Source organism: Engraulis encrasicolus, chromosome 23 (genome assembly GCF_034702125.1).
Source record: "Engraulis encrasicolus isolate BLACKSEA-1 chromosome 23, IST_EnEncr_1.0, whole genome shotgun sequence".
Classification (NCBI taxonomy): domain Eukaryota; kingdom Metazoa; phylum Chordata; class Actinopteri; order Clupeiformes; family Engraulidae; genus Engraulis; species Engraulis encrasicolus.
Genome location: NC_085879.1, coordinates 5,726,658 through 5,751,266, shown reverse-complemented (window position 1 = coordinate 5,751,266; position 24,609 = coordinate 5,726,658). Strand labels below are relative to the sequence as shown.

Sequence of the window (24,609 nt, the reverse complement as noted above, 5' to 3'; positions counted from 1 at the left end):
TTTTCCTCCGCTTTTGCAGAGAGAGAGAGAGAGAGCAGGGAGTGGTGAAATAAAAGTTGTTGATGCATAGTGCATCCTTTTCCTCTTACTCTGCAGAGAGAGAGAGAGAGAGAGAGAGAGAGAGAGAGAGAGAGAGAGAGAGAGAGAACACAACATTCAAACCAGAAGCGAGTGATGAACACTCTGAGGCGTCTCTGTCTCTCGGGGTGTGTCAGTATTTTGTCGCCTCGCACTTCCACCACCGAATGCTTGACATACCCCCTCCTCACAAGCCTTCGCATCATGATGACAGTCATGGGAACAACTTAGCCACTGTTTAAAAACACTCGCAAAGTAAAACAAACAATGACTTATCCACACGTCTTTGGGGTTGTTGATGCGCAGGGCACAGCCCTTGCACTCAAAAATAGAAAAGAAGTGTTTTGAAAACATGGCTGCCGCTGTACATTGTGTCATTAGCCCTGTGTTGTTATCATGGGTGAGTTGGAGTTCATGTGAGCTATGGGTCCTTCAGACTGTCCGCCTCATGGCTTTGTGTGTACTGAATTATAATTGGCCAGGGGATTGTCTGTTGCCACGACAGACCCACAGCCATCCCAGGAATTTTGTCACCCGGCGATTATTCTTTAAGAAGTGCCGAGAGAGCCAAGTGAACTAATTTGCCTTGTCCGGAGGGCCGTCCCCGTCCCCCTCTGTCAGTCAGTGGCCGTTTGTCACTCCAGGACAGACGCGTACTTAAAGGACACGATTGATTCCGCTTGCTTGATTTGACAGCTGATGCAAGACACAAACAAATCATGTCACGGATCAATGGGCCACATTAAAGCTTTAAAAACCTTCATGGGTAGCTTAACTTTATTTAATTTACAACAGCAGTGGTGGGGGGATTGGGCCTGTAATTCTCGTCTAGAGTCTGGAATCTCCAAGCACTCTCGTGTTGTAAGTTTCATGCGAAACTGCATCCAGCCAACCCACCTAACCACCCAGACAGCTCTGGCTTTGAAGACATGGAGGCCTGTGCAAATTCCCATTTCATAATAGGCCATGCATTTGCATGAGAATTTGAATGCGGCCTGAGACACAGGAAAGCCCATCTGGTGCACAGATTAGATTAAACAAAGCACACACACACACACACACACACACACACACACACACACACACACACACACACACACACACACACACACACACACACACACACACACACACACACACACAGACTGTTTTTGCTGGGCCCAGGACAAAGTCATCTGAAAGGGCCCTCTACCTACCCAATGCATACAATGTAATGGGGACCCAACTCTGGGCCCGGGACAACATGTCAGTGGGACACACACACACACACACACACACACACACACACACTCACACACACACACACACACACACACACACACACACACACACACACACACACACACACACTAAGTACATCTGTCCCCACATGGGACACCAAAAAAGTTTCTGGACACTTTTTTTGGACAGTGAGTAGACAGAAATATGTGATGTACAGCTCAATACGAATTCAACATGTTGACATTTCCAAAATCAATAGCAATAAATCAAGCATGAGCTTCCTTCTCCGAGTCTCCCAGAAACGGCCACTCGAGATGGGACACAAAGTGGCTGCTGTTGTTGTCACAAACGGCTGTTACGGTAAGTGTGACACTGCATAACTAGTGAACCCAGCCAAAGGGCAAAGACCCAAGGCATGGCAACCGTTGGCATGGAAATGCTAGTCAAGCAGTGGTTCTCAACCTTTTTATTTTAAATAAAGAGCCCCTTGGTCTTATCGCAAGCCTCCCAAAGTCCCCTTGACCTCATCATAGGCCTGACAACGCCCCCTTCAGTATTAAAAAATTAAATGGACTTAATGTCCTCCAATGGCAACTAAGCACCACCCTCTCTCAGCTGTATCCTTCTCAACGCCCCCTGGGGGGCTGTACTGCCCCTGTTGAGAAACACTATGCTGGTGTGTCTGTGTGAACTGAGATTGCTGATTACTTTTGTCCCTGACCCTGAGTAGAGGCCCATGATAATGACTTCATGCTACATAAACCATAGGCTACATCTGGCCACAGAGGTGTGGGGGGTATTTCAGGTACACGTGACAGGGACAAACTGTTGCAGGCGGTCACAGGTGGACAGAATAAGGATGATAGGGTTTTCATTTTGTTGCATTTCCAAACGGATAAGAAATCAAACACTTTCACCCAGGTTTAAGACATTTTCAAATGTAAGATGAAGTAGTGAGGGAAGAGGACAATGAAAATAAGGCTATCTGTTTTCTTTTGTGGGGGACAAAGCTTTACTTTTTCAGCCTCCTTCATACTACAGATATGTATCTAAAAAAAACACACACACACACACTTGGGGTTTACCCCCAGGTCATCGGGGATCTAACACAGCAACCTGCTCCCACCCCTGCCCTGTGTCACCGGCCACAAGTCAAGATCACTGCCTGCCTGGTGTCTGATCCTGGATTAAGGCGGGAGCACTGCTGGGTTTCAATAAGGTCTGACCCCTGTGAACCAATCCCTTCTTGGCTCCCTACACATATCACTTCCTCCTGCCCAAAACAGCCTCTACTTACTATACACACACACACACACACGCACGCACGCACGCACGCACGCGCACGCACGCACACACGTATGCACACACACTGTGTGCACGCACATACACATGCATACACACACATGCACAAACACTGTGCGGTCTGTGCACACACATGCACGCAAACACACATGTAAACACACACGCACACACATACACACACACAGTTACTCACCCCCTGTTCCTACAGAGCATGCACGTATGCACGTACACACACAAACACACAGTCCACCTCCTATGGGGATCCAAATCCTATCAACCCTTTGATATACCGTACAGTACATGCATGCGGCCTCTCCACCATTCACCAAGTGCTCACATGCAAGTCGGTCCAGTGAAACCTGGATTACTGTGGGATTGAAGATCAGAGCCCTGCAGCTCGTATAACCTCTGGCGGCGAGCACTGCAGAGCCTCAGAAGAGGGCTTTATGGCGGGGCAAGACAACAATGACTTTAGCAGAGTACGTGTGAGCATAAAAGCACTGTTGGAAAATAATGTGTTTGAGTCCATTTTGTCGTAATGTTGCCACCACATTGCACCCTCCATCAAATGCTAGGGCTGGAGTGGGACTGAAAAGCAGCCCGGGCAGTTTGGGCTCAGACTGGGCCCCAAAACATAGACAGGCTGATTTTGTATCCTGATTGGCTCAGACCACTGTCTTCACTGAAAATGGACAAATGGACCGCCCACTCTATTATGAATACTAGATACCACATTGACCACTCCGTTGCACTGAAACCAATGGCTAAAGTCAGATCGCCACCAGGTTTGGCTGGCATGTTGCTGCCATCAATTGGTGACAAGGCATTACACGCATTCCTGTAGGTGCAGATAACATCTATGATAAATATCAATGTACCAGCAGAAGACAGCGTCGTCTAGTGTTGGTCCACAGCAAAAGGCTGAACACGGCATCTGGAGTTCATATCTATGGTCCCCTCTAAATTGTAGGCTGGACCTTCAGGGAAAGTAAACATGGTAGCGCTGGCCTAATGGTTAGGGACGTGGTCTTAAGATCAGAGGGTTGGGGGTTTGAATCGCACCCTTGCCTCTCCTTACACCTCCATCCATAGCTGAAGTGCAAGGCACCTAACCCCACAATTCTCCAGGTACTGTAACCAATACATTCTGTAAATATGTAACTGTGAGTCACATTGGATAAAAAGCATCAGCTAAGTGTAATGTAATGCAACTGTAAGTGGCTTTGCATAAAAAAGCGTCAGGTAATGTGATTTAAAACAGTAGTTTTGGCCTCTGAGGACACTTGGCTCACCAGGAAAATGCCTGGCACGCCAGATGACCAGTTCAACTCTGATCAAACACACCAAAACAGCAGCTGGACGAGACAGAATGACTGGAAGCAGATGTGGGAATCATTTTATATACAGTATCTTGTTCACAGATTTGGCGGCTGGCTATTATGTAGCAGGGCTTTCCACAGAGGAACACTTGAAGGTAATGAGTGGGTTGGAGAGTGACCCAGACACCGTATAATGCAGCGAGCCCCCAAACTGCTTTGGCTACATGCTAAGGACAATGTAATACATCAGCCTCCTCTGACAACACAGGAAGGAGAGGGCTCCAAATTAAAGTCTTTTAGGGGCCAGATTACAAAAGCAGAGAAGACGAGAGGCAGAGAAGAAGAAGAACAAGATGAAGAAGAAGAAACCAGTGTTATTCTGAAGGTCTTCATGTTTTATGGATGTGAAAGACAGTTCTGCCGGCCCTTTGTGTAGTTCTCAGAGAGCTTTTATTTCCTTGACCACACCCCCTATCCTGCTCTTTCTCCCCCTCAGCCAACTTCTTTTACATTTTGAGACCAGGGGCCTGTACTAAGAAGATGCTGGTTCAGGAGTAAACCAGGTTACTGTAAGTTAAGCGGTAAATCATCTAATAGAAGAGCGTGGAGTCCAAGGAAATTAGGACTCCAGGCTCTTCTATTAGATGATTTACCTGTTAACTTAACCTGGTTTACTCCTGAACCAGCATCTTAGAATAGGCCCCTGGTACACATGTGCTTCCATGCGGCTTATCATTTTTGAGTATTTTAAAACAGCTCCTTTGGAGGAAGGTAGTCCTTGTTCAGCGGCTTTGGTTGTGAGAGTTCGTCAACGCGAGGACTCGCCCTTGCCTGCATTGCGGCCTTTGATACCTGCAGACACAAATGAAAAAAAGATTCATCTTCAATCCACCTTTGTTTACAGAATGTAGCTATATAACAAGGTGTGTGCTTGGATCAATCATCCTGAAACCTTTCAATGAGACTGTACATAAAGTATAAATGTGACAAACCCAAGTACATGTTTAAAAGGCAAACATCCTCTGGACATTCCACGAGAATATAAGATAAAATTTACTGTATAAAAAAAACATACATGCTCATACAAGTTTAAAAAAATCTTATGCAAGAACTGGGCCACTTTCATGGTATGGACCATATGCGTGAGTAATCAGTAATACACATTCCATGTATAATGTTTACATGTTGCAAACAGTACATGGTATGTGTATATCAGCCTTACTTGTTGGCCTACAGTATATGAGGAACATTTGGAATGGGCCACTTTTATGGTGTTGTGTATGTGCCATTTAGATCTTGCATAGTCCATAAATGCTCCATTTGTAAGTTTAATATATGGCCTATATATCTTTTCCGTATGGGATCTGCCCCTTTTGCCCTGCATTTTGTCACTTACTGCCCAAATGGGCTTCTCCGGCCGGCCTCGATCGTAGAACATGCCGCTCTCTTGCCTTTTGGGCATGGCCAGCATATCCAGCCTCGGCGTGGCCTGTCCGCTCCTCGCCGGCAGTGATATGTAGCCCTCCACCGTCTGAAAAGCCAAACACAGCAGCAAGAACAGGCCTCAGAATATAAATCCTCTCTTGTCTGATGCAACTGCCGGTCTCTGGGGAAGACTAAAGTCTTAGCATGACAGAATACATACGTGGGAAAGACCGACATAGCCCATGTATCCTACCTGTCACAGGGGCCCACAAAGGCTCTCTGTTTCAAGGCAGGGCAATGAAAAGCAAGTTCATGTGTTTATATAGTGCCTTTCATACACAGAGACCATTGAATGTGATCTACATATACAAAAAAAACAAACCACAGAAAAGTGGTCAAATTATAATGGAATAAGTGAAAGTATGTAAGTTGAAGAGTTATACAATCCATCTATAAAATGAAAGGACCAATGATGAATGAGAGTGTCGGCGACATCTGCTAACGCCTGCTTATTTGTTTCATTCATCCTCATCAGCCTGGTCTTGCAATACCTTGTGGACTAATTTCATTCGAGCTTTGATTAGGGGTCAACTATGTTCAAGCTTGGAATGAGCATGTAATTTACCAAACATTTGTGGCAAACGATTGGTCATGTTGCCTGGCAACACAAGCAACTTTGTCCCAGACGACCCGGCCCAAGTGTAACATGGAGGGAGGTGTGAATTGAGTGGAAGTTTACGGATGACGAGGCCAGGCTTCATCGTCATGGCCACGACCATTACGGCTGTTTTCTTCACATGGAGCAGCCATGTCATAAACTCATCTGAGTTGAAGAAAAAGAAAGGGCCTCTCACCTCCCTGTTGCTTCGGAAGTCAGGATGGTTGAGTTTGGGGCTGGCCAGTTGGCGTAAGCGTGGAGAGAGGTAGGTGCTCTGGGCCTTGGGGTACACATGCCAGATCGGGCAGTTGTGCTCACACCAAGGTGTGTGGGGGGTTCTGAAGAGAGAGGACAGGTCAATACACACATGGTTTTAGAAGCAATGCTTTGATGACATACCGTGTACAACCTCAAAAAAAAATAAAAATAAATACCGTAAATAATAATAATTAAAAAACAACAACAACAACAACAACGCTGGTGCAGCCAGCACATTCCAGCAGTAGTTTACCACACTGTCAACAGGGGGCTACTTTGGGCACTATTAACAACACTCATGCTATGCACAACAACTACACATTTCACACACATGATAAATGAAAAATATTGACTAGCCAAGATATTTCATTACATAAGAAACTGAAATTTACAACTTCACAAGTATTGTCTGAATGTTGAGTGAGAGGGATGGGGAGAGAGGGGGGGAGAAAGAGAACGAACGAGAGAGAGAGAGAGAGAGAGAGAGAGAGAGAGAGAGACTACTCTTGCATTCTCCTCTTGCATCCCGCTGTGGTGGTGGTTCTGCCAAACCCCTGTACGGCTCTGGCTGACCGCAAACACAATGTCATCTGGGCCATCAGGACCCAGCGCCTGGTCCAGAAAGAGCGGAGTCCAAATACGCACAGTGGTGATTTCAGATTTATAAAAAGACTTCCGAGGCAGTCTGCAACATATCCCGGGGGGTATGGGCTGTGGACAATGGGAGCCATTGTCTTTGGCACTCAAGTCCTCCTCTCCCCCCCACCCTCGTGCAAAACTACTGAAATAACAGATGTCAAAATATTGGCTTCCTACCCTGGTAGGGGTTAAATTTAGACGACAAGGCCCGGCCCAGTCAAGTCCCCTTTGAAACGATTTGGCAGCATTTCGTCAGCAGGATGAGAAATGCACTAACACAAGCAAACCTCCACAACCCCACCCCATTCCCCCATCCCAAAAAGCAAACTAAGCGCTTAGGACATCTACCCCACAAGGGGGCCCTCAAACACATTTTAAATAATGCAAATTCTTGATTTTGAAAAACAGTAATAAAATTGAAATATTTCAAATATATAGGCCTAGATTTGACAATATGAAATGATATTAAGCTTAACTAGACTAGAGGTTATACTATTGGCATTACACTACTATTTCCTGCAATGTCAAATCCTTCTTGGGACTGCATAAAGGCTTGGGCCTCTCTCCCCCTCTGTCACCTGTTTTCCTGGGAGCTGATGGATCTCCTCTTGGGTGTTGAGAGGCGGATAATGTGCTCATACTGGGAGGCCTTGTGGGCGGAAGACGACCTCCTACTATGGAGGAGTTTCTCTTCTTCCCTGGAAAAACAAAACACAAAAATGAGATTAGTGTACAAGAATGTCTGTAGACTCGAGGACAGATATCTCTGCTGAAAGGATATGTTTTTTTTTAAACAAAACTGGAGCTTTTCAAATGCGTTTTTTTTGAGAGCATAGAATAGTCTTAGGACTTTCTTGAGTTTTAGCCAATTGTAGTAGAGCCCTCTTGTATTTGATCAGGGTTTGAAATTGGCCCCTGCTAACTGGCCAAATGTTGGTAAAACTGCAGTGGCTAGTAATAATGTTAGCGTCACAAGCACCTGACAGGTAGACCATATCGGACGTCACTAGCCTATATTCTGTAGTTTTCCCCTTGTGCATCAATTATTTGTTTTTTAAGTTAAAGGGGGAAAAATCAGTTACTCAGTTTCTTTTTGACTGATATATATTTTCATGTAGGATGAGGATGAGGGTGAGTTGTGGACAGCACTGCACAAAACCCCTGACACCCACATAAAATACTTTTTTTCAAATTAAAGGGGAAATCAGTTAGGCTATTCAGTTTCTTTTTGACGGATATATTTTCATGTTTGCACAAACCTCTGCCACCCACATAAAGGCCAGTTAAATTCACTCAGGAGAATTCCATCCAATTTCAACATGAAGTTGTATTCCTGACATACTCTTTTTCAATCCATCCAGACAACCTGGCTATTCTAATGGAGGCATGATTTGTTAACATATTGTATTGGGGAAAAAAACAAAAAAAAACCCTGCTGAACAAAAAAGTGCTGCATCTGGTACTGACAAGTCAAGGGTAGCATGAACAACACAGGTGCATGTTAAAACTGGCTGGAATTCCTATGTATTCACCTGTGTCCACTTCATAGAGCACCAATAATGATTACTTTGCTTGCCATTACTTGAAACTGTTTACCGAGCTTGTCCAAGTACTTATACACTTGAACAATGCCATCACTGAGCCAGTGAATTTGTATAATAATTTGTAGAAAAGCTCTTCAGTGGTTGTGTTCATTCGGTTGACACAGGCAGATAGTAGTTGCACTGAGGGTGGTGATTTATAATTTTCTACTGTGTGAATCAGCACACAAAGAGACAAGCTTTCTCTCCCTGGGCCCGGGACAACTTGTCCCCACAGTCATCTTCTATGCACACACAGACACAGACACAGACACAGACACAGACACACACACACACACACACACACACACACACACACACACACACACACACACACACACACACACACACACACACACACACACACACACACACACACACACAGAAACTTGTACACACCCTACCTGGTTTGAAGAAGTTTGAAGTCTTTCTTGGGCTGTGCCAGTGTTCTCACTCTTGTGGTTGGAACTGCTTTGAGAGCAGCCAATGACACTGGCACTATTGGCTCCTGATTTCCCCATCTCACATACCTGTGAAGCAACAACAGGGCTGTCAGTCTCACGTCAAACAAACAACCATGGGCAAACTCGATTCATTGGTTACATACAATCCAGTACCACATCTTCCAACCTCTTTTAACCAATGTCATTTGGAATATGTGGCACTGGATTATACAGTAACTAATGAATCCAGGATTCCCATCACTGCAAACAAAGAACTGGGAGAATAACTTGTCATTGCATTACGTGAGCACTTTGACAGCACCAAATCCACAAATGCAGAATGACATCAAAGAACAAGCATTAAGTCATAATGCGAAGTTTACCAGTGCGTGGTCAGCCAGATGGTTTTAGGGTCTTTGGGCTGGGCTAGTTCTATCACTCTGCTGTGCGGCTCCATTTTCCATCCCATTGAGGATGTTCAAAAAGCTGGCTCCCAGGCAAGGTGAACTGTAAAAGTAATGTTCAAACTAACCTTAAAAACCTCCCTCTGTGTGATTAATAAATATCCCTTGACACCAGTGGTGTAGTCTACTTTTTTATGGTGGGTATACTGTATATTTGAGATTTCTTTGAAGTGGGTATACTGTATATATTTGTGCCATTCAAAACAATGGATCAATCAATTTTAAGTGGGTATACTGAAATTCCTGAAATTTAGAAGTGGGTATACTCCGTATACCCGCGTTCTACGTAGACTACACCACTGCTTGACACAAGATTCAATTAAAGTCAGTAAATCAAAAAAGGGGTATAAAACACTTAATAACATTTTTGTTGCTTATATGGTTCATTATTATATTACATGTCTTCATTATATATATGTAAACAAATGTAAACTATATCACATGATCTTTCAGAAGAACTAAAGAGGACTTACCTGCCTTTCCAGACCCACTTGGCCACAAGGTTCTGTGGTGGTCAGTCCCAGAATAGACACTATGCAACAATGGCCTTTTTCTAGGGTTGTCAGGGTAGCTACCTGGCGTCCATGGCAACGTGTCATATGACTTCTATCTAGAACACTAGCCTGAAACCAGAGTCTGGGGGGTAATTGAGGCCAGATAATGTTCTTCACTGGTTCCTAGTCCAAGAAGAGAGAAGTTTTCTTATATATTTTGGTTTACTATCTGCAAATAGTTCGCATTCTTTTAGAAAAAAAACAATGGAAAATGCCAAAAGAGTTCAGGAAAACTATATTTTGTTTATTGTACCACAAACACAAAGACAATTCAACACAACTCACAAGCAGACATTCCAAACACCCTGAAATAAGACAGGTGCGATCCTTATATTTGATATTTTCTGTTAGGACAGAATACAGTATTTTCCATGTCCTTTTCCATTCTGCCATAGAAGACATGAAGGATAATGCTGGTAGAGTTATGACTTTTACTCCATCAACGAGGGCCATGAACGGAACACCACAGCCCACCAGCCATCCAAACGAAAAAAGTGTATCCGATATGTACGTAAACAGTCAATAATCATGTAAAGTGAACACTTTGGCATGATTTCCTTAGAGTGCTTTCTTTTTGTCACATCAAATTTTGTGCAAGTCCCTTTTATACACATTGTTTTACATACAACACACTCAAACACAACAGTGCAAAACAAAACAAAAAGTAAAAATGGAAAATTAATTTAAAAATGATAATTAGGGGTTTTAAATGTACCCACGATCTATAAACGGAATAAACACCTCCCCGCTCCATAAGTCAATACAGTAACCCATATAGAAAAATACATTTCTCCATAACCAAAGAAAGGCCTGTACAGAAAGAAACATTTTTGAACATAGTACTTCTCTTCAAAACCATGACTGTCCCTACATTATACAGTGGCATGGAAGGTAATTTCTCTTTTTACATGCAGAACATTCTGGATGATATGGTTTAAAAAACAAAAAACAAAAAAAAAACATCCTCTTGAATAAAAGTAAATTGACCCTTTCTTAGACGCTTTTCCAAAATGCTGACCAATCCTTACTTAGCAACCGTTACTATAGACCTTTCAAACATTCTGGAAAAACAAGACATTCGGTTTGCCATTAGGTGCCTATTAGGTTTGCTATTAAGATTGCTATGCAGAGAAGTTTGGGCCATTCCCAAAGCATTGTTCTTGAGAGGGAATATACAGGATGCTGTTGAAGTAATATGAATAAAATAACCAGCATGTTAACTTCAACAACATAGACTAAGGTGCCGTTTCCACGTAGCAGGATAGTTTTTAAATGTGGATATTTTTTCTCCTGTTAGGTGGAAATGCAACATGTGGATAAAAATAAAAAAAACCCATTGTAACATGTGCGTCTTAGCCCCCTAAATGGGATATTTTTCAGATCTTTGATATGTGGATTTTAAAACTCTGGCTACGTGGAGACGGAAGGCCAAAACCAATGCCTTTACAAAAATAGCAGGCTACGTGGAAACAGCTTCTAAATTCTGCTTACACCTTGCAGACATCTGCCACTATTTTCAGTCTCACTACATTGGTGACAAAACAGATCATGACGTTTAGGAAACATTCAAATGTTTGAGTCTCCCCAAGATACATCTCACTGATATTTCCCTCATATTCCAAAACAGGGTGGCGACATGTTTAGGTTGAGAGGTGAAAATAATTAAAACATTTAATTGAAATTTAAATGATCCAAGGTCGCTGTTGGATCCAAAGCCTGGCACGCATAGCAACGGTTGCCTGGCAAGGCTTAGCAACGGGTGAACTAATTACTGTCTATGACATAACACTACAGTAAGATGTTTTAGGACACAACACTTAGGGACATGGCTCAATTCCTAGTTTTGGTCATCCTCGTAAAAAAAAAAAAAAAATAGTCAAGAAGGCATTCTTAATCTACGATCCCATGATGAAATTGTGCAGAGAAACTCTAAAACTAACATAATTCAAATGACTACACATTCAAACACTTATCAGTGTCGAATTCCTTTGCGATCATCTTGCTGGGATCCGAGAAATGACACCTTTGGTTAAAACCTCTCACGACTGTGGGGCCCAGAGCCTCTTGCCCGACTGTCAGCCCTTAGCAGCCCGATGTGACCAGCTGGATGAGCATGTCTCGTGCGTCCTCGATGCCAGCGCTGAGCTCCTGGCCCTTGGTGACGGAGGTGCCGATGAGGAAGAGCTTCCTCTCCTCCCCCACTTTGCTCAGCTCCAGCGCCTCGTGGAGGTCCGTGATGCTGCAGGCTCCAGCCAAGTCCTGCACACACATCCAAAAAGTAGCACAGTGTGGTAAGGGGATGGGTTTCAAACTGCTAACCACAACATTTTAAGGCCAGGCTGAAAACATTCATGCTTTCTAAATATTTTTTTTAGCCACTTGTAGAATGCTTGATAAGATTGTATTGTAGCTTCATTAATTAGTTCACCATTTCATAGTATTTTTTATTTCCAATCTGAAATTGTATCCACCTGATGTAACTTTGATCCCTTATTTTCTGTCTATCTTATCTTTTTATCAATACGTTATGTAATATTAATCATGAATTTGTTAAGTGTTCTGAGACCATGCTATGATAATAATAATAATAATAATACATCAATTTTGTATAGCGCTTTTCTAAATACCCAAAGACGCTTTACAGAAACATAACACAAAAACATGAACAGACATTCAAAGACATACAGAGACTAAAACACAACACAACGGCAATGGAAAGTTCTTTTTGTCCATATATCATGACGGTATGGAGCGTTCAAGTTAATGGAGAAATATGGAAGCCCACGACGGGGGCGGCGATGAAAAGGCCATGGCGGGATACGAAAATCCAGAGCCTCCTGTCGTGGGGGGCGAGCTCGGCTGAAGGAGACACTACCACTAATAATAGCACACTATAATGAATTCAAATTGCATAAAGAGTAACATGAAGATGCTATCATGAGTTTTCAGGACACCATCGTCTTCAGGGTGCAAAATGACTATTCCTACTAAAGCCTAATGGGAACACTGAACACTAAACAGACTTTGTCAGATGTACGCTGTATTTCCCCTGTGTGCCCTATTTTGTAAGTGACTTTGGATAAAACAAACTGAAAACGTATAAAACTTCAATATTAACTAGGGGTGGGCATAGATTAATTTTTTAAATCTAGATTAATCTCACTGTAATTATGAAATTAATCTAGATTAATCTAGATTAATCTATATCAAAATGGCTCATTCAGAATAGGCACGCTAGCGAAATAATGCCGAAAAAAAACCTTGGGGTTTCTTAAGACAGATGGCGCATTAGACCAGAGCTCATCTTTTTTTTCCAAAATGCATCTCATCTTCAAAAAATGGTTATGTTGATACTTGGTGATGAAAAAAATCACTGCAATATGTGTAAAGTGTGTCCAATATGTTAGGAAGCATTTACAGTTATAAGATACTGAAATTTCAAAATGAACAGCTATAAGTTGTAGAGGCAAATACAGATAAATCTATCAAACATTTAGGCTATTTAAACAAAATTACCTCAATTAATGCAGAATTTCTGAGAGAGAGAGAGAGAGAGAGAGAGAGAGAGAGAGAGAGAGAGAGAGAAAAAAAGGCTGCTGCTGGCTATCTAGAACCTACAGCACTGGCACACGGCGATTTGGCCTAAACCTGACCGTTGTTTTCAGAGTCAGAACGCCAGAGGAGTTACAACTCGAAATGAATTCAGTTTGCAAAAAAAATAAAAAAATAAATCAAGCGCGACAACCGCAAGGATTATTACCGTTTGACATGAGAGTCGCAAATGTGCGCGATTGCAACACAAACATTCAGTGAGAGTAGATATTGACAGTTTCAGTTTGACAATCTTCAAAATGCATATCACACAGAATGTTTTGCAATTATGGCACAGGCAAGATTTCTGGAAGTTGTTTAGGCTATGTGTTCCATGCAATGCGTGAGGAAATGTAGGATGTCGGGCTGGTAGCCTACTCACACACAATAATGTCTCTCTATGCTTCACCTCAAACAATAACGTCTCTTTTGTCTACCACTAATGAAAAAGCTCAAACAACACCTAACACGGCAGAGAGATTAATGTTTTCAGCATGCAAACACTTCATATTTAGTAGGTCTGCTGAAGCAACAGGTGGAGAGGAGAAGCGACTGGAGCGCAGTCTGAAAGCATCTGTCAATTAAACGGTATGGTGACGTGCATACCCAAACTCCAAACCTATATTTTGAGAATAGACTAACGTGCGATATTTTCTTTATCGCGCGACAAGAGTCTCACATTATCGCAGCACGTTAACGCCGATAACGGCCCACCACTAATATTAACTCACTTGTTTGTGGGCTAGCACCACTAAAGGCAGGTGGGGGTCTGAGGAGAGCAGCTCGTGCAGGTGGGTCTTGGCCAGAGGGAAGCGCTCCTGGTCAGTGCAGTCCACCACGTACAGGAGGACCAGGGCCTTGGGCAGGTACTTCACCCAGTAGGAGCGCAGAGCCTCACCGCCTCCAACTGCACAATACACAAAGAAAAATAATCATCCCTTAAGACATATACAGGGTCCCAAAATTGTAAATATGAACAGTCGATGACAAAAGAAACGTTTATAAATTCTGTTACCATTTGAAAAATGAAGGATTTGTATAATAATCACTACTTAACCATTACTGCTAAAATGTGACATTAGGGACTACCTATACACAGTTTTACAAAGCACTGTTTTGACAAGGTGTGCTTTAGCCTGGGAAATCCCATGCTGCTTTGCACAATCGTTCCGATCTGAAAGACAGCATGGATTCTATTCCTCAGCGAGGGTAACAGATCTTGGGCTCCAATCAGAGAGCGAGGGGTGGGGGTGGAAAGCTGATGACTGCTGTTTGTTTAAATAGATACAATGGGCTAAGTAGGCTATACTCATGAACGGCGTGACGTTTTCCATGTGCGTTACGCCCATTTGTGGGGGAAAACAGGCAATGCAAGTCAATTGGTGTTATTGGGGTTTAATAAACGAAAGATAAGGACCTGTAGATAAGCGTTGTTCATGCGCAACATGCCGAAAACGTGTTGTGTTGCCGGCTGTTCAAATAATATTGCCAAACAGCCGTGCCTGAAGCATGTACTGTGTTCATTTAGGGTAGCCGATGTAGCATGTAAGTTGATGAGACATTCGGTTTGTTTTCACCCATAAAGGGGCGTAACGCACATTTAGGAGCAAAGTACCAGGATGGTCGTTCATGCGTATATGCCAAATGACACATTGGTGACGCCCAATAAACGGTCATGGGCAATCACAAACCACACCTTTCCTACGAGACATTGCACTTCTGAGATTGTGAGACTTGTGCTTACTAAAGAAACATTATTGTAATTCTTTGTATGACCAGTGCATGTAAAGGAATTGACAATAAAGCCGACTTGATTTGACTTACTCTCCAGGAACTCGATCTGCAGGTCCTCTTTGCTGATGGAGACGGCGTTCAGGCCCCCGGTGGGGGTGACGTCCTGCTCCAGCACCCCGGTGGCGAAGCAGTGGAGCACGCTCGTTTTGCCCGCTCCCTCCAGGCCCAGCGTAAGCACCGCCGTGCCCTTCGGTTTAGCCGGAGTCACCGGAGGTGGCGTCTGACAAGCACAAACAAAGACTTAGTTGTAAACAAGGTGCAGGACGGAGTGCAGACGTGGGATGATGTGCTGTAGTCATGAGGTTGAGAATGAAGTAGGTGGAACGGTCATCTGTGGTCAATAGGTTCAAGGTTAGGGATAGAGTATCTGATATTACACTACTGGAAGAACACAAAATGGCATCTACACTAAATAGTAAATACCCAGTCTAAAAGTAGGTTACTGCCACATGTTGTTACACACGTTAGGCTCTACAGGCATTTAATTTAAGATATGTCTCCTTTATTTTAATAGGGTAGTCACATAGAGGCTGTTGCCTCTTTTCCTAGTGAGCCCTAGACACATTTAAGATGTTATGGTTAGGAGTATATTGGTAAGCATATACAATGATGTGCCTACTTACACTAAATACCTACTAGCAGTTATCTTAACCTTGTGGTATAGTGTTTAGGCTACATAATGCTACATATTGGTACAAAGGCTGATGTGGGACTGTATCTGAACTCTACTACATTTGAAACATTGGGGCAGAGTAGAAGATGCTGAAAGGAGAATTGAGTTTTCTTGAACTAACAGATTGACAATACAGGGTGGAATGGTCCAGAGGGCTACATTGAATCTTGAGTGAAACAAGTCAAACACAAGTAAGCGTGCTTTATTGCTTATTATTATATGGTTGTGACGTCATCGGTCGAATGCTCCATTCATTTCAACGGGGCTCCCCAACGTTCGCACGTCTGTTATTTTTCGATAACGGACGGGTTGGTCTATAACAGACCGCTGTCAATGGCAACAAGACTCTTCACTGCTAAAGCGACTTTTCAACAAGACTCTAATCAGCTGCTGTGATAGACAACACCTGTTGTCCTGGCTACCTAGCTGTTGCCTCGCGGTGTTCCACAACGGCACTGTTTTGTTTTGCGCAGCAACAATCTTTTGACTTAACATTAAATAGGCCTAAAGAAATGTCCCCGCCATGTGTGAATCATTTAAGTATATCCATATAATAAGCGGGTTAACTTTCGGCGACTCGGTCGCTTTGTGGAATAGCAGCACTTCAGAGAGAACAAGACCCCTCCGCTCCGCGTCGGGGTCTAAAGATTCTCTCTGTCGTGCTGCTATTCCACGGTAGCGACCTTCTCGCCGAACGTTAACCCTTACTTAGCCTAAAATCAGGGGAGTATTATTCGTGAAAATACACGAAGATTATGGAGCTGAAACCACACACCCAAGTCAACAGGGGAAATCATGGCCATAATAATGACATGAAGGAAATAAAACCCTTATTAATTTCATTTATTATATGGTTGTGACGTCATCTGTCGAATGCTCCATTCATTTCAACGGGGCTCCCCAACGTTCGGACGTCTGTTATTTTTCGATAACGGACGGGTTGGTCTATAACAGACCGCTGTCAATGGCAACAAGACTTTTCACTGCTAAAGCGACTTTTCAACAAGACTCTAATCAGCTGCTGTGATAGACAACACCTGTTGTCCTGGCTACCTAGCTGTTGCCTCGCGGTGTTCCACTACGGCACTGTTTTGTTTTGCGCAGCAACAATGTTTTGACTTAACATTAAATAGGCCTAAAGAAATGTCCCCGCCATGTGTGAATCATTTAAGTATATCCATATAATAAGCGGGTTAACTTTCGGCGACTCGGTCGCTTTGTGGAATAGCAGCACTTCAGAGAGAACAAGACCCCTCCGCTCCGCGTCGGGGTCTAAAGATTCTCTCTGTCGTGCTGCTATTCCACGGTAGCGACCTTCTCGCCGAACGTTAACCCTTACTTATCCTAAAATCAGGCGAGTATTATTCGTGAAAATACACGAAGATTATGGAGCTGAAACCACACACCCAAGTCAACAGGGGAAATCATGGCCATAATAATGACATGAAGGAAATAAAACCCTTCCTACTTTCATATATAGGACACTGACTTACACTATAACTATACAGACACCAGACGCCGACAAATGTACCATAGAATGCTGTATTTCCTTAGACATTAGGCTACATTCTTTCAGGTCATGCGAACATTCGCCTGCCAGAGTTTCTTTCAGTGTAACAATGTAACTGCCTCCGAAAGACGCATGTTACAATGTTTACCAACAGTGTTACATTGTTACCGAGAAAACACTCAAAGTGTCAGTCACAGACCTAGAATCTGTGGTAGTGCACTTGAACTAGGCTAGGCTAATGCAATCTGTATGTGTGTTTCGGTACAAGAGCTTGTGTGGTGTGCAGCACAATCCTGTACTTTTATGAATTGTCCATAAGACGAAAAATCACTCTTTACACAAACAGTTGCCTGTAGCATGCGACTTGATACCAATCATGAATGTTAGAGGAGGCGTGCTAGCGCTCAAATTACCAATGGCAACCATACAGACAACACCAAGGGCAGGCTAACACAAGGAGAGAGGGTGCTAAAAAGCAGATAACACAAAAATTAGTGCACCCAACCTCTGAGGCTACTGGTGCCTGGACCGGGGCTTCAGCTGTTACTTCTGCCTTTACTTCTTGAATTTTCTCTTCCTTCTGAGGAGGGGGTTCATCGTTCTTTGGCTTCTTCTTCTCTGGAGCAGACAATAAATTCCAAATTATGTAGACCAGCCCACCAGTGAGAGCCAAAGTAGCGCCCACTAGACCTATTTCCCTCAAACCACCCATACTGTACGAATGAATGGACGGCAAATAACTATAAAAAGCTTTGCATTTTGCCTCTTCCCTCACAGAAGTTTGCAATGGAACTGATCCACACCAGAGCTGTAGAGAAAGAGTTGGATCATCCTTTGATCTTTGCCGACGAGTGGTCACGTGGTTTGCGTAGTCTACGCCCACCGCAGAAGGGTCCTATACACCGGGAGCTGTCAATATATTTCATTGAGCGAGAGCGTCCTTTTACGGTAATTATATCAGATTATACCCCCCCAAAAAAAACGAGTTCGGTTTGTTTTTTGTAGGCCATTTTATGGCCTTCATTGTCATGTAAAAATATTGTAGTGTCAATACCGTAATACTGTAATATCATTGCAGTTACACTTTTGGAGGGAAACGTCATCTTAGCTAGGAAGCTCCATTACTTACCATTGAGATGCTAATTGTCCGTAGCCCTTGATAATGTCTATTTGTTTTGGATTCAGCAGATTTACAGTAGGATATTTTAATGGATAAAATACTTCCAATACATAAAAAAATAAACACACACGCATATATATATAAACACAGCATGTCCCAGTTGTAGGCCTACAGTAATATAACAATACTGTTAATTTCGGCCTTTATGATGCTAGTCATCATCAGACCTGCCAAACCACTCAATGCAGGATGCAAATGAACATGAACATGATGCAATGAACATGAAGTAAATAACCCACAGCTGTACAACCTGTGCTTGAATGGTTCAATCTTTTATTTGAAAGAAAAATTACTCCAAATAATAATAATTATATTGGTATAGAAACATAAACAACCCAAACAAAATAACTATGAATAAAACGGCATGTCTGTGTACATGACAAGACGTTGTGTGTGTGTGTGTGTGTGTGTGTGTGTGTGTGTGTGTGTGTGTGTGAGTGTGTTTTCTTGAAATCAATAATGCATGAAGAATTGGAATTCACTGGAACTGGAAACATGCTGGAACTTCCAATGCATTGAAAGCATCAACCTATGACCAGAGTGGAGGAGACAGGAGAAAAAAAAGAGAGAGAGATTTATTTAAATACATGGTCATTCGGTGTTGGTGCTGAAAGGGATTGATTTGAATATTTCAGAAAAGGACTGATCTGCTGGGATATTCACACATAACCATCTCTGGGGTTAACAAAGAATGTAAGGGGGGAAAAAGGGTGAGCAGAGATTCTCTGGGCAAAAAATGCCTTGTTAATGCCAGAGGTCAGAGGAGAATAGCCAGACTGGTTCGAGCTGAAACAAAGGCAACATTAAGTCAAATAACAAACTCTGTACAACAAAGGTATGCATAAGAGAATCCCTGATCACACGGCACATCAAAATCTTGAGGCAAATGGGTTACAGCAGCAGAAAAGCACATTTGCTGCCACTCCTGTCAGCTAAGAACAGGAAAATAAGGCAACAATTTGGACTGGCTCACCATACACGACACTAAAAGATTGGAAAAATGTTGCCTGGTCTGATGAGTTTTGATATCTACATCTACACTCAGGTGGAATTGACAGAATTTGTCGACAACAACATGAAAAGATGGATCAACCCTCTATTACATCAACGTTTCATGCAGGGAGATAGAATGGCATAGGGATATTTTCTTAGCACAATTTGGGCCAATTAGAACCAATTAATACTTTGTATTTGTTGGAATGCCACAGCCTACCCAATACTTTGTTTAAAGGTACAGTGCCAAAATGGTAGGCCACAACCTGGAGGGACATTTATTGGAAAGTTAAATGGATCACACAGCAAGAATGGCAGACAAGATTGCTCTGGACCCTTTGCTAAACCAATAATTAGCACTCCTCCCTTCTGCAAGAAATTTTAGAATGCCTTGCTGCTGAAAAAAAATAAATATAAACACCATTTTCTCCCTCATTCTATAGTATTGCTTAACAGAAGTGGAGAACAGTAGAATGCACACATCTACATGGAAAGCATATTTTTTTAATACCACAGAGGAATATTTTAAGTTTTTTTTGGCAACTTAATTTATTGTATTGTGCTGCCCTAACGGCTTGGGCCTAGAGAATCTAGAGGACAAGACAAATGGCCATATTGTTTTTAAATGCCTGTTTACATGTGGATTGTGGAGAAGTGTCACGCTAGACACATTTCTGTGAAAACAGACACTAAAAGTTAGTTTATCTCATCTTACACGGGTGGCAAGAGTAGGCATTGCAACTATGCTGCATATTCCCTACGTGTCATTAACATTTATTAAAGTAATACATTTAAATTCACTGAGTCACAGTACTCCACAAAATTTCAAGTGAACACTGAACACTGCACACTAGAAAATTGCATTTATGCCTCATCCATGCAAGGGGGCAGCCCCCAGCCTCCTGCAACTAAGCCATGTCTGGCAAAAGCACGTCCCATCAACAGCAGCAGTCTCATGCAGTAGCAGCAGAATCATTTCCACCTGTAAAACAACTCAATGGGAATACAAAGACAAAAACAGTGATATTAGTCAAATGATGAACTGGATCTGGACGGTTAAATATTTCACAGCCAGTCACTGCTGATTGAAATAAGTGATTTTCAATGAATTTGTGGTATCATTATGACCAAGTGAATAATTACAGCTGACAGCTATGACTCTGTTTTGTGGTACAGGATTACCATGGTTTGCTGTGCTGCTTTTGGGTGCACCAATAGGACGGAGAAGGGCTTCCGACTGTACCGCTTCCCAAAAGACACCAGTCGGAGAAAGAAATGGCTGGCGATGGTTCGCAGAGAGAACTTCTGTGCGGACAATACAAAACTTTGCGAGGTAATGTTAGCTTTGGGCTCATGGTTTCATAAAGTTTCAGGTTGTCATGCTATTCACTGTAGCTGATGAAGCTTAACTGTAAGTAACTCAGTCAATTTGTGGGTGTGCTTGACGTGAAATGTACTACAATGACATTGTGCAAGTAATCTCATATCCATACCTTCTTTCAGATTCACTTTGAAAGGACCCAGTTCACCTTTACCAAGAAGGGTAAGGAGAGGTTGAGGTCTGATGCAGTCCCGACCCTTTTCAGTCATAGGCCTACCACCTAAGTGGAGGAGGTCACCCATGAGGAGGGAAGGCCTTACTTCCACCCTGATGACCACATCTACTGCAAAAAGTTGCACTACGGTATGACAGTTTACAAGAAGATTTTGGAATCTAGAGTGGTGCACATTTTAGTGTGATAAGCGTATATGTATATTTTAATTTTAGTTTATTTTCCAGAATTCACCTTTTTCCATAAACACTTACCACCACACACATTCAAAACACTTATTATGACTGACAAAACTGCACTGTTTAGACATGAGGGGGGGGGGGGGGGGGGGGGCAATACCTTCTCTGGCCAATCCTACACAGTACACCTTTACATGACCCTTGGGAACCTTGTAATAGTAGACCACTGACAATGTCAACTGGTGGTTATGTAACAGGAATAAATAACTCAAAACCATGGCCTAGTGGTTAAGGAGATGGGCTTTGTACAGGGATGGGACCAAGTCACTAATTTGCAAGTCGCAATTAAGTCTCAAGTCCTTCCAATCAAGTCAGAGTCAAGTCACAAGTTAAGACACAGTCCAAGTCGTGCCAAAGCCAAGTCAAGTCCAAGTCAAAGTCTTATTTTTTCAAAGTCCTTAAAGTCACCTTATATTCTATGTGCAACAATTATTTTTAGTCCTAAATTCATTACCTCATGTCCCCCTTTGCCAGTCATATCGCTTACAGAAATCAACCATGGTATACCATGATTTCATGGTTTTTTGAGCATGGTTCGGCATGGTTTTTGGTTTGACAAGGTTTAACTATAATGAACTATGGTTTTACTCTGAAAACGTATCACGGTTCATAATTATTCATTAAATTACACTTAGTTGCCGTTTCTTTAATCCAACACACATATTGGTGACAGTCCTTGGAGCAATGTGGGGTTAGGTGCCTTGCTCAAGTGCACAGCAGTCATGGATGGAGGTGTAGGGAGAGGTAGGCCTAAGGATGGGATTCAAACCTGCAACTCTGTGATCTTCAGGCCAACTCCCTAACCATTACACCACAGCTGCAAACGGCTGCAAACATGTGTGATACTATGGATGGTTCAGAGTACTATAGAGAGACCATGGTTACTACAGTAAAACCATGTTTACAGTAAAAGTGAAGTGTCAATACCATAATACTGTAATATCATTGCAGTTACTCTTTTGGAGGGAAACGTCAACATCACCCGCACCAGCCTGCTGTAGTGGTCTCCACCAACACCAACACCACCAGTCTGCACCAGTCTGCTGTAGCGGCCAACACCACCTCCTTCACCTCCTGCACCAGCCAGCTGTAGCGGTCTCCACCAACACCACCTCCTTCACCTCCTGCACCAGCCAGCTGTAGCGGTCTCCACCAACACCACCGGTCTGCACCTCCTGCACCAGCCTGCTGTAGCGGTCTCCACCAACATATAACCAAACTGAATCAAAATGTGTCTTTTATGGTAGATCATATTGTTAACCAAGTTAACAATGACATTACTTAAAATTGTTAACTAAAGTTAACGATGACATTACTTTCTGCCTCTCCTCTATACCTCTCCTTTTAAATCCATCTCTAACAATGATGTTTTTTTTCCCATTTTGTTAAGCACTTTGAGTTACATGCCTTGTATGAAACAGTGTTATACAAATACAATTATTATTATTATTATTATTATTATTATTAAGTTCTATGAAGTTGTAAAACTTGAATAAATGTTTGACAGACAGTTGAACTTACAATTCAAAAATATTGTTAATATCAGTGAAATTATGAAATTATGGTAGTGCAAAAATGAGTTATACTACTGCACCCACCACATCCCTACATTTTGAGTTTAGTACAATTTGTCGAATCTATCATTGTATTGCTGGATTGTTGAATTTCAATTAACTACATATATTCTCTTGTCTCCAAAAAACACTTTACAGTTGATGTGTTTGCAATAATTAGAATGTTGTGGAGAAATTATGTCTGGCATGAGGGCACTGTGCCTGCGTTTTCCCCTTTGATAAAAAACCCTAGTAACCTTACCTTTTGGTCATATGAGTGGTTTGTGTCTTCCAGCTTGAATCACAAGTCTACAGCTTATTGGGAAATACGCCAGGATTGCTCCAGCAGGTTTTCAGTTTGCTGGTGGGTGGAGACCAACAGAAAGCTTTAAAACAGAAAGGCAAGCATTAACCATAAACTGTTCAATGACTGAAATATTTAACACTGCAATGTTGAAACGTTGACGAATAGGCTACCAGGTTATGATTTTTACTGATTGTAGTTAATACACAAGTACACAAAAAATAATTCTTGCAGTTCTTTGGTAATGTCACACACTAATATCTGACCGAAAATAATATGAACCACACTCCTAAATCAGGTGCTGTTCATACATACCCGGGTATTTAAATATATTAAGTGACCTTCCCCTTCGGTTGTGCCTTTTCGTTCACAAACGAAGGTTTTCCTTCTATAAATGAAGTTCCAAAAAAAACTCTTAAAATCTCCGGTTAGCGTTTGTAACGCAGACTTCCACTTACGGCACACAGGCTTAATGCGTTTATGACAGCTCTCAGCAGCATATTTATGCAGGTTTGCCTATGATGTTAACAAAAATATTTTGGTAAGCATAGAGAAGAAAACTGTTCGTTTATCAAAATACCCGGGTATGTATAAACAGCACTTTACCCTGATCATCACGAGCTCACAGCTTCAGCACACCATCTGCTTTAAAAATAGCTATAGAATCTAGATTCGACACAGAAAAATGACAAAATGAACATCAGCATTTCAATGCCTCGCAGTTTCATTGTGAATCTAGCTATCGTAAAAGATACACGAGTAATGTAAGCTTAATGTCAGCATAACAAATGAGCAGGTAACATCACCATTGTATACTACCCAAAAACAACAAACATCCTCGGAGACTGTACTTGTGATAGCCTGTGTCGACACACGACACAGTAGACACTCAATGGCACAAAAATCCCAAATTCTACTGAAGTAATACCTGAAGCCATGAACATCAGCATTTGAATGCCTCGTAGTCCATTACTGGATCTAATTAGTTACCACAAAAGATCTCCGTGCATCAACTAGTATAAAACTTTGTTGACATTAGCCTTCAGCTAGCTTAGAAACATTAGCTATAAATGACCGTAAGCAAATAGCTCTGAAATCAAACATAACGACTGTATGGGATATTGACAGAAGACAACAGGACGGTATCTTATAAAATATGCGACATATGTGACATGTCATCGTTTAAAATATAGATTGAAAGGTAGCATTGATGTTTTGCGAACACGTCAAAATCCAAAGTTGAACCAAGCGCCGTGCTGAAAACGCTACCACACAATT

The 24,609-nt window shown here is 42.3% G+C and overlaps 2 protein-coding genes and 1 long non-coding RNA gene across 3 annotated transcripts; all 3 read right to left on the bottom strand.

The window, feature by feature from the left end:
* Positions 1–4,605: 4,605 nt before the first annotated feature.
* Positions 4,606–9,918, bottom strand: LOC134440148 (sperm microtubule associated protein 2-like). Its single transcript, XM_063190105.1, has 7 exons — positions 9,861–9,918; positions 9,307–9,430; positions 8,885–9,010; positions 7,479–7,598; positions 6,200–6,341; positions 5,317–5,451; positions 4,606–4,772 (listed from the first exon to the last, which is right to left on the bottom strand). Exons 2-7 carry the CDS (start codon positions 9,390–9,392, stop codon positions 4,668–4,670), a joined length of 714 nt encoding a protein of 237 aa, XP_063046175.1. The 5' UTR covers positions 9,393–9,430; positions 9,861–9,918; the 3' UTR covers positions 4,606–4,667.
* A 254-nt stretch (positions 9,919–10,172) lies between these two features.
* Positions 10,173–18,305, bottom strand: arl9 (ADP-ribosylation factor-like 9). The gene is made up of 4 exons (XM_063190104.1): positions 18,015–18,305; positions 15,357–15,546; positions 14,264–14,439; positions 10,173–12,200 (listed from the first exon to the last, which is right to left on the bottom strand). Exons 1-4 carry the CDS (start codon positions 18,219–18,221, stop codon positions 12,024–12,026), a joined length of 750 nt encoding a protein of 249 aa, XP_063046174.1. The 5' UTR covers positions 18,222–18,305; the 3' UTR covers positions 10,173–12,023.
* A 4,102-nt stretch (positions 18,306–22,407) lies between these two features.
* LOC134440149 (uncharacterized) lies at positions 22,408–23,385 on the bottom strand. The gene is made up of 3 exons (XR_010032916.1): positions 23,290–23,385; positions 22,637–22,672; positions 22,408–22,586 (listed from the first exon to the last, which is right to left on the bottom strand). It is a non-coding gene; the product is annotated as an uncharacterized LOC134440149 (long non-coding RNA).
* Between the last annotated feature and the right edge of the window lie 1,224 nt (positions 23,386–24,609).

Coding starts and splice junctions, on each gene's coding strand:
- LOC134440148 (XM_063190105.1), bottom strand. CDS start 9,392: ATGGGATGGAAAATGGAGCCGCACAGCAGAGTGATAGAACTAGCCCAG. Junction 6,342..7,478: donor ATCAGCTCCCAGGAAAACAG/GTGACAGAGGGG, acceptor CTCTCTCTTCAG/AACCCCCCACACACCTTGGT. Junction 4,773..5,316: donor CGGAGAAGCCCATTTGGGCA/GTAAGTGACAAA, acceptor TTGTGTCTGCAG/GTATCAAAGGCCGCAATGCA.
- arl9 (XM_063190104.1), bottom strand. CDS start 18,221: ATGGGTGGTTTGAGGGAAATAGGTCTAGTGGGCGCTACTTTGGCTCTC. Junction 15,547..18,014: donor AGGCACCAGTAGCCTCAGAG/GTTGGGTGCACT, acceptor TGTGCTTGTCAG/ACGCCACCTCCGGTGACTCC. Junction 12,201..14,263: donor TGGTGCTAGCCCACAAACAA/GTGAGTTAATAT, acceptor ATGTGTGTGCAG/GACTTGGCTGGAGCCTGCAG.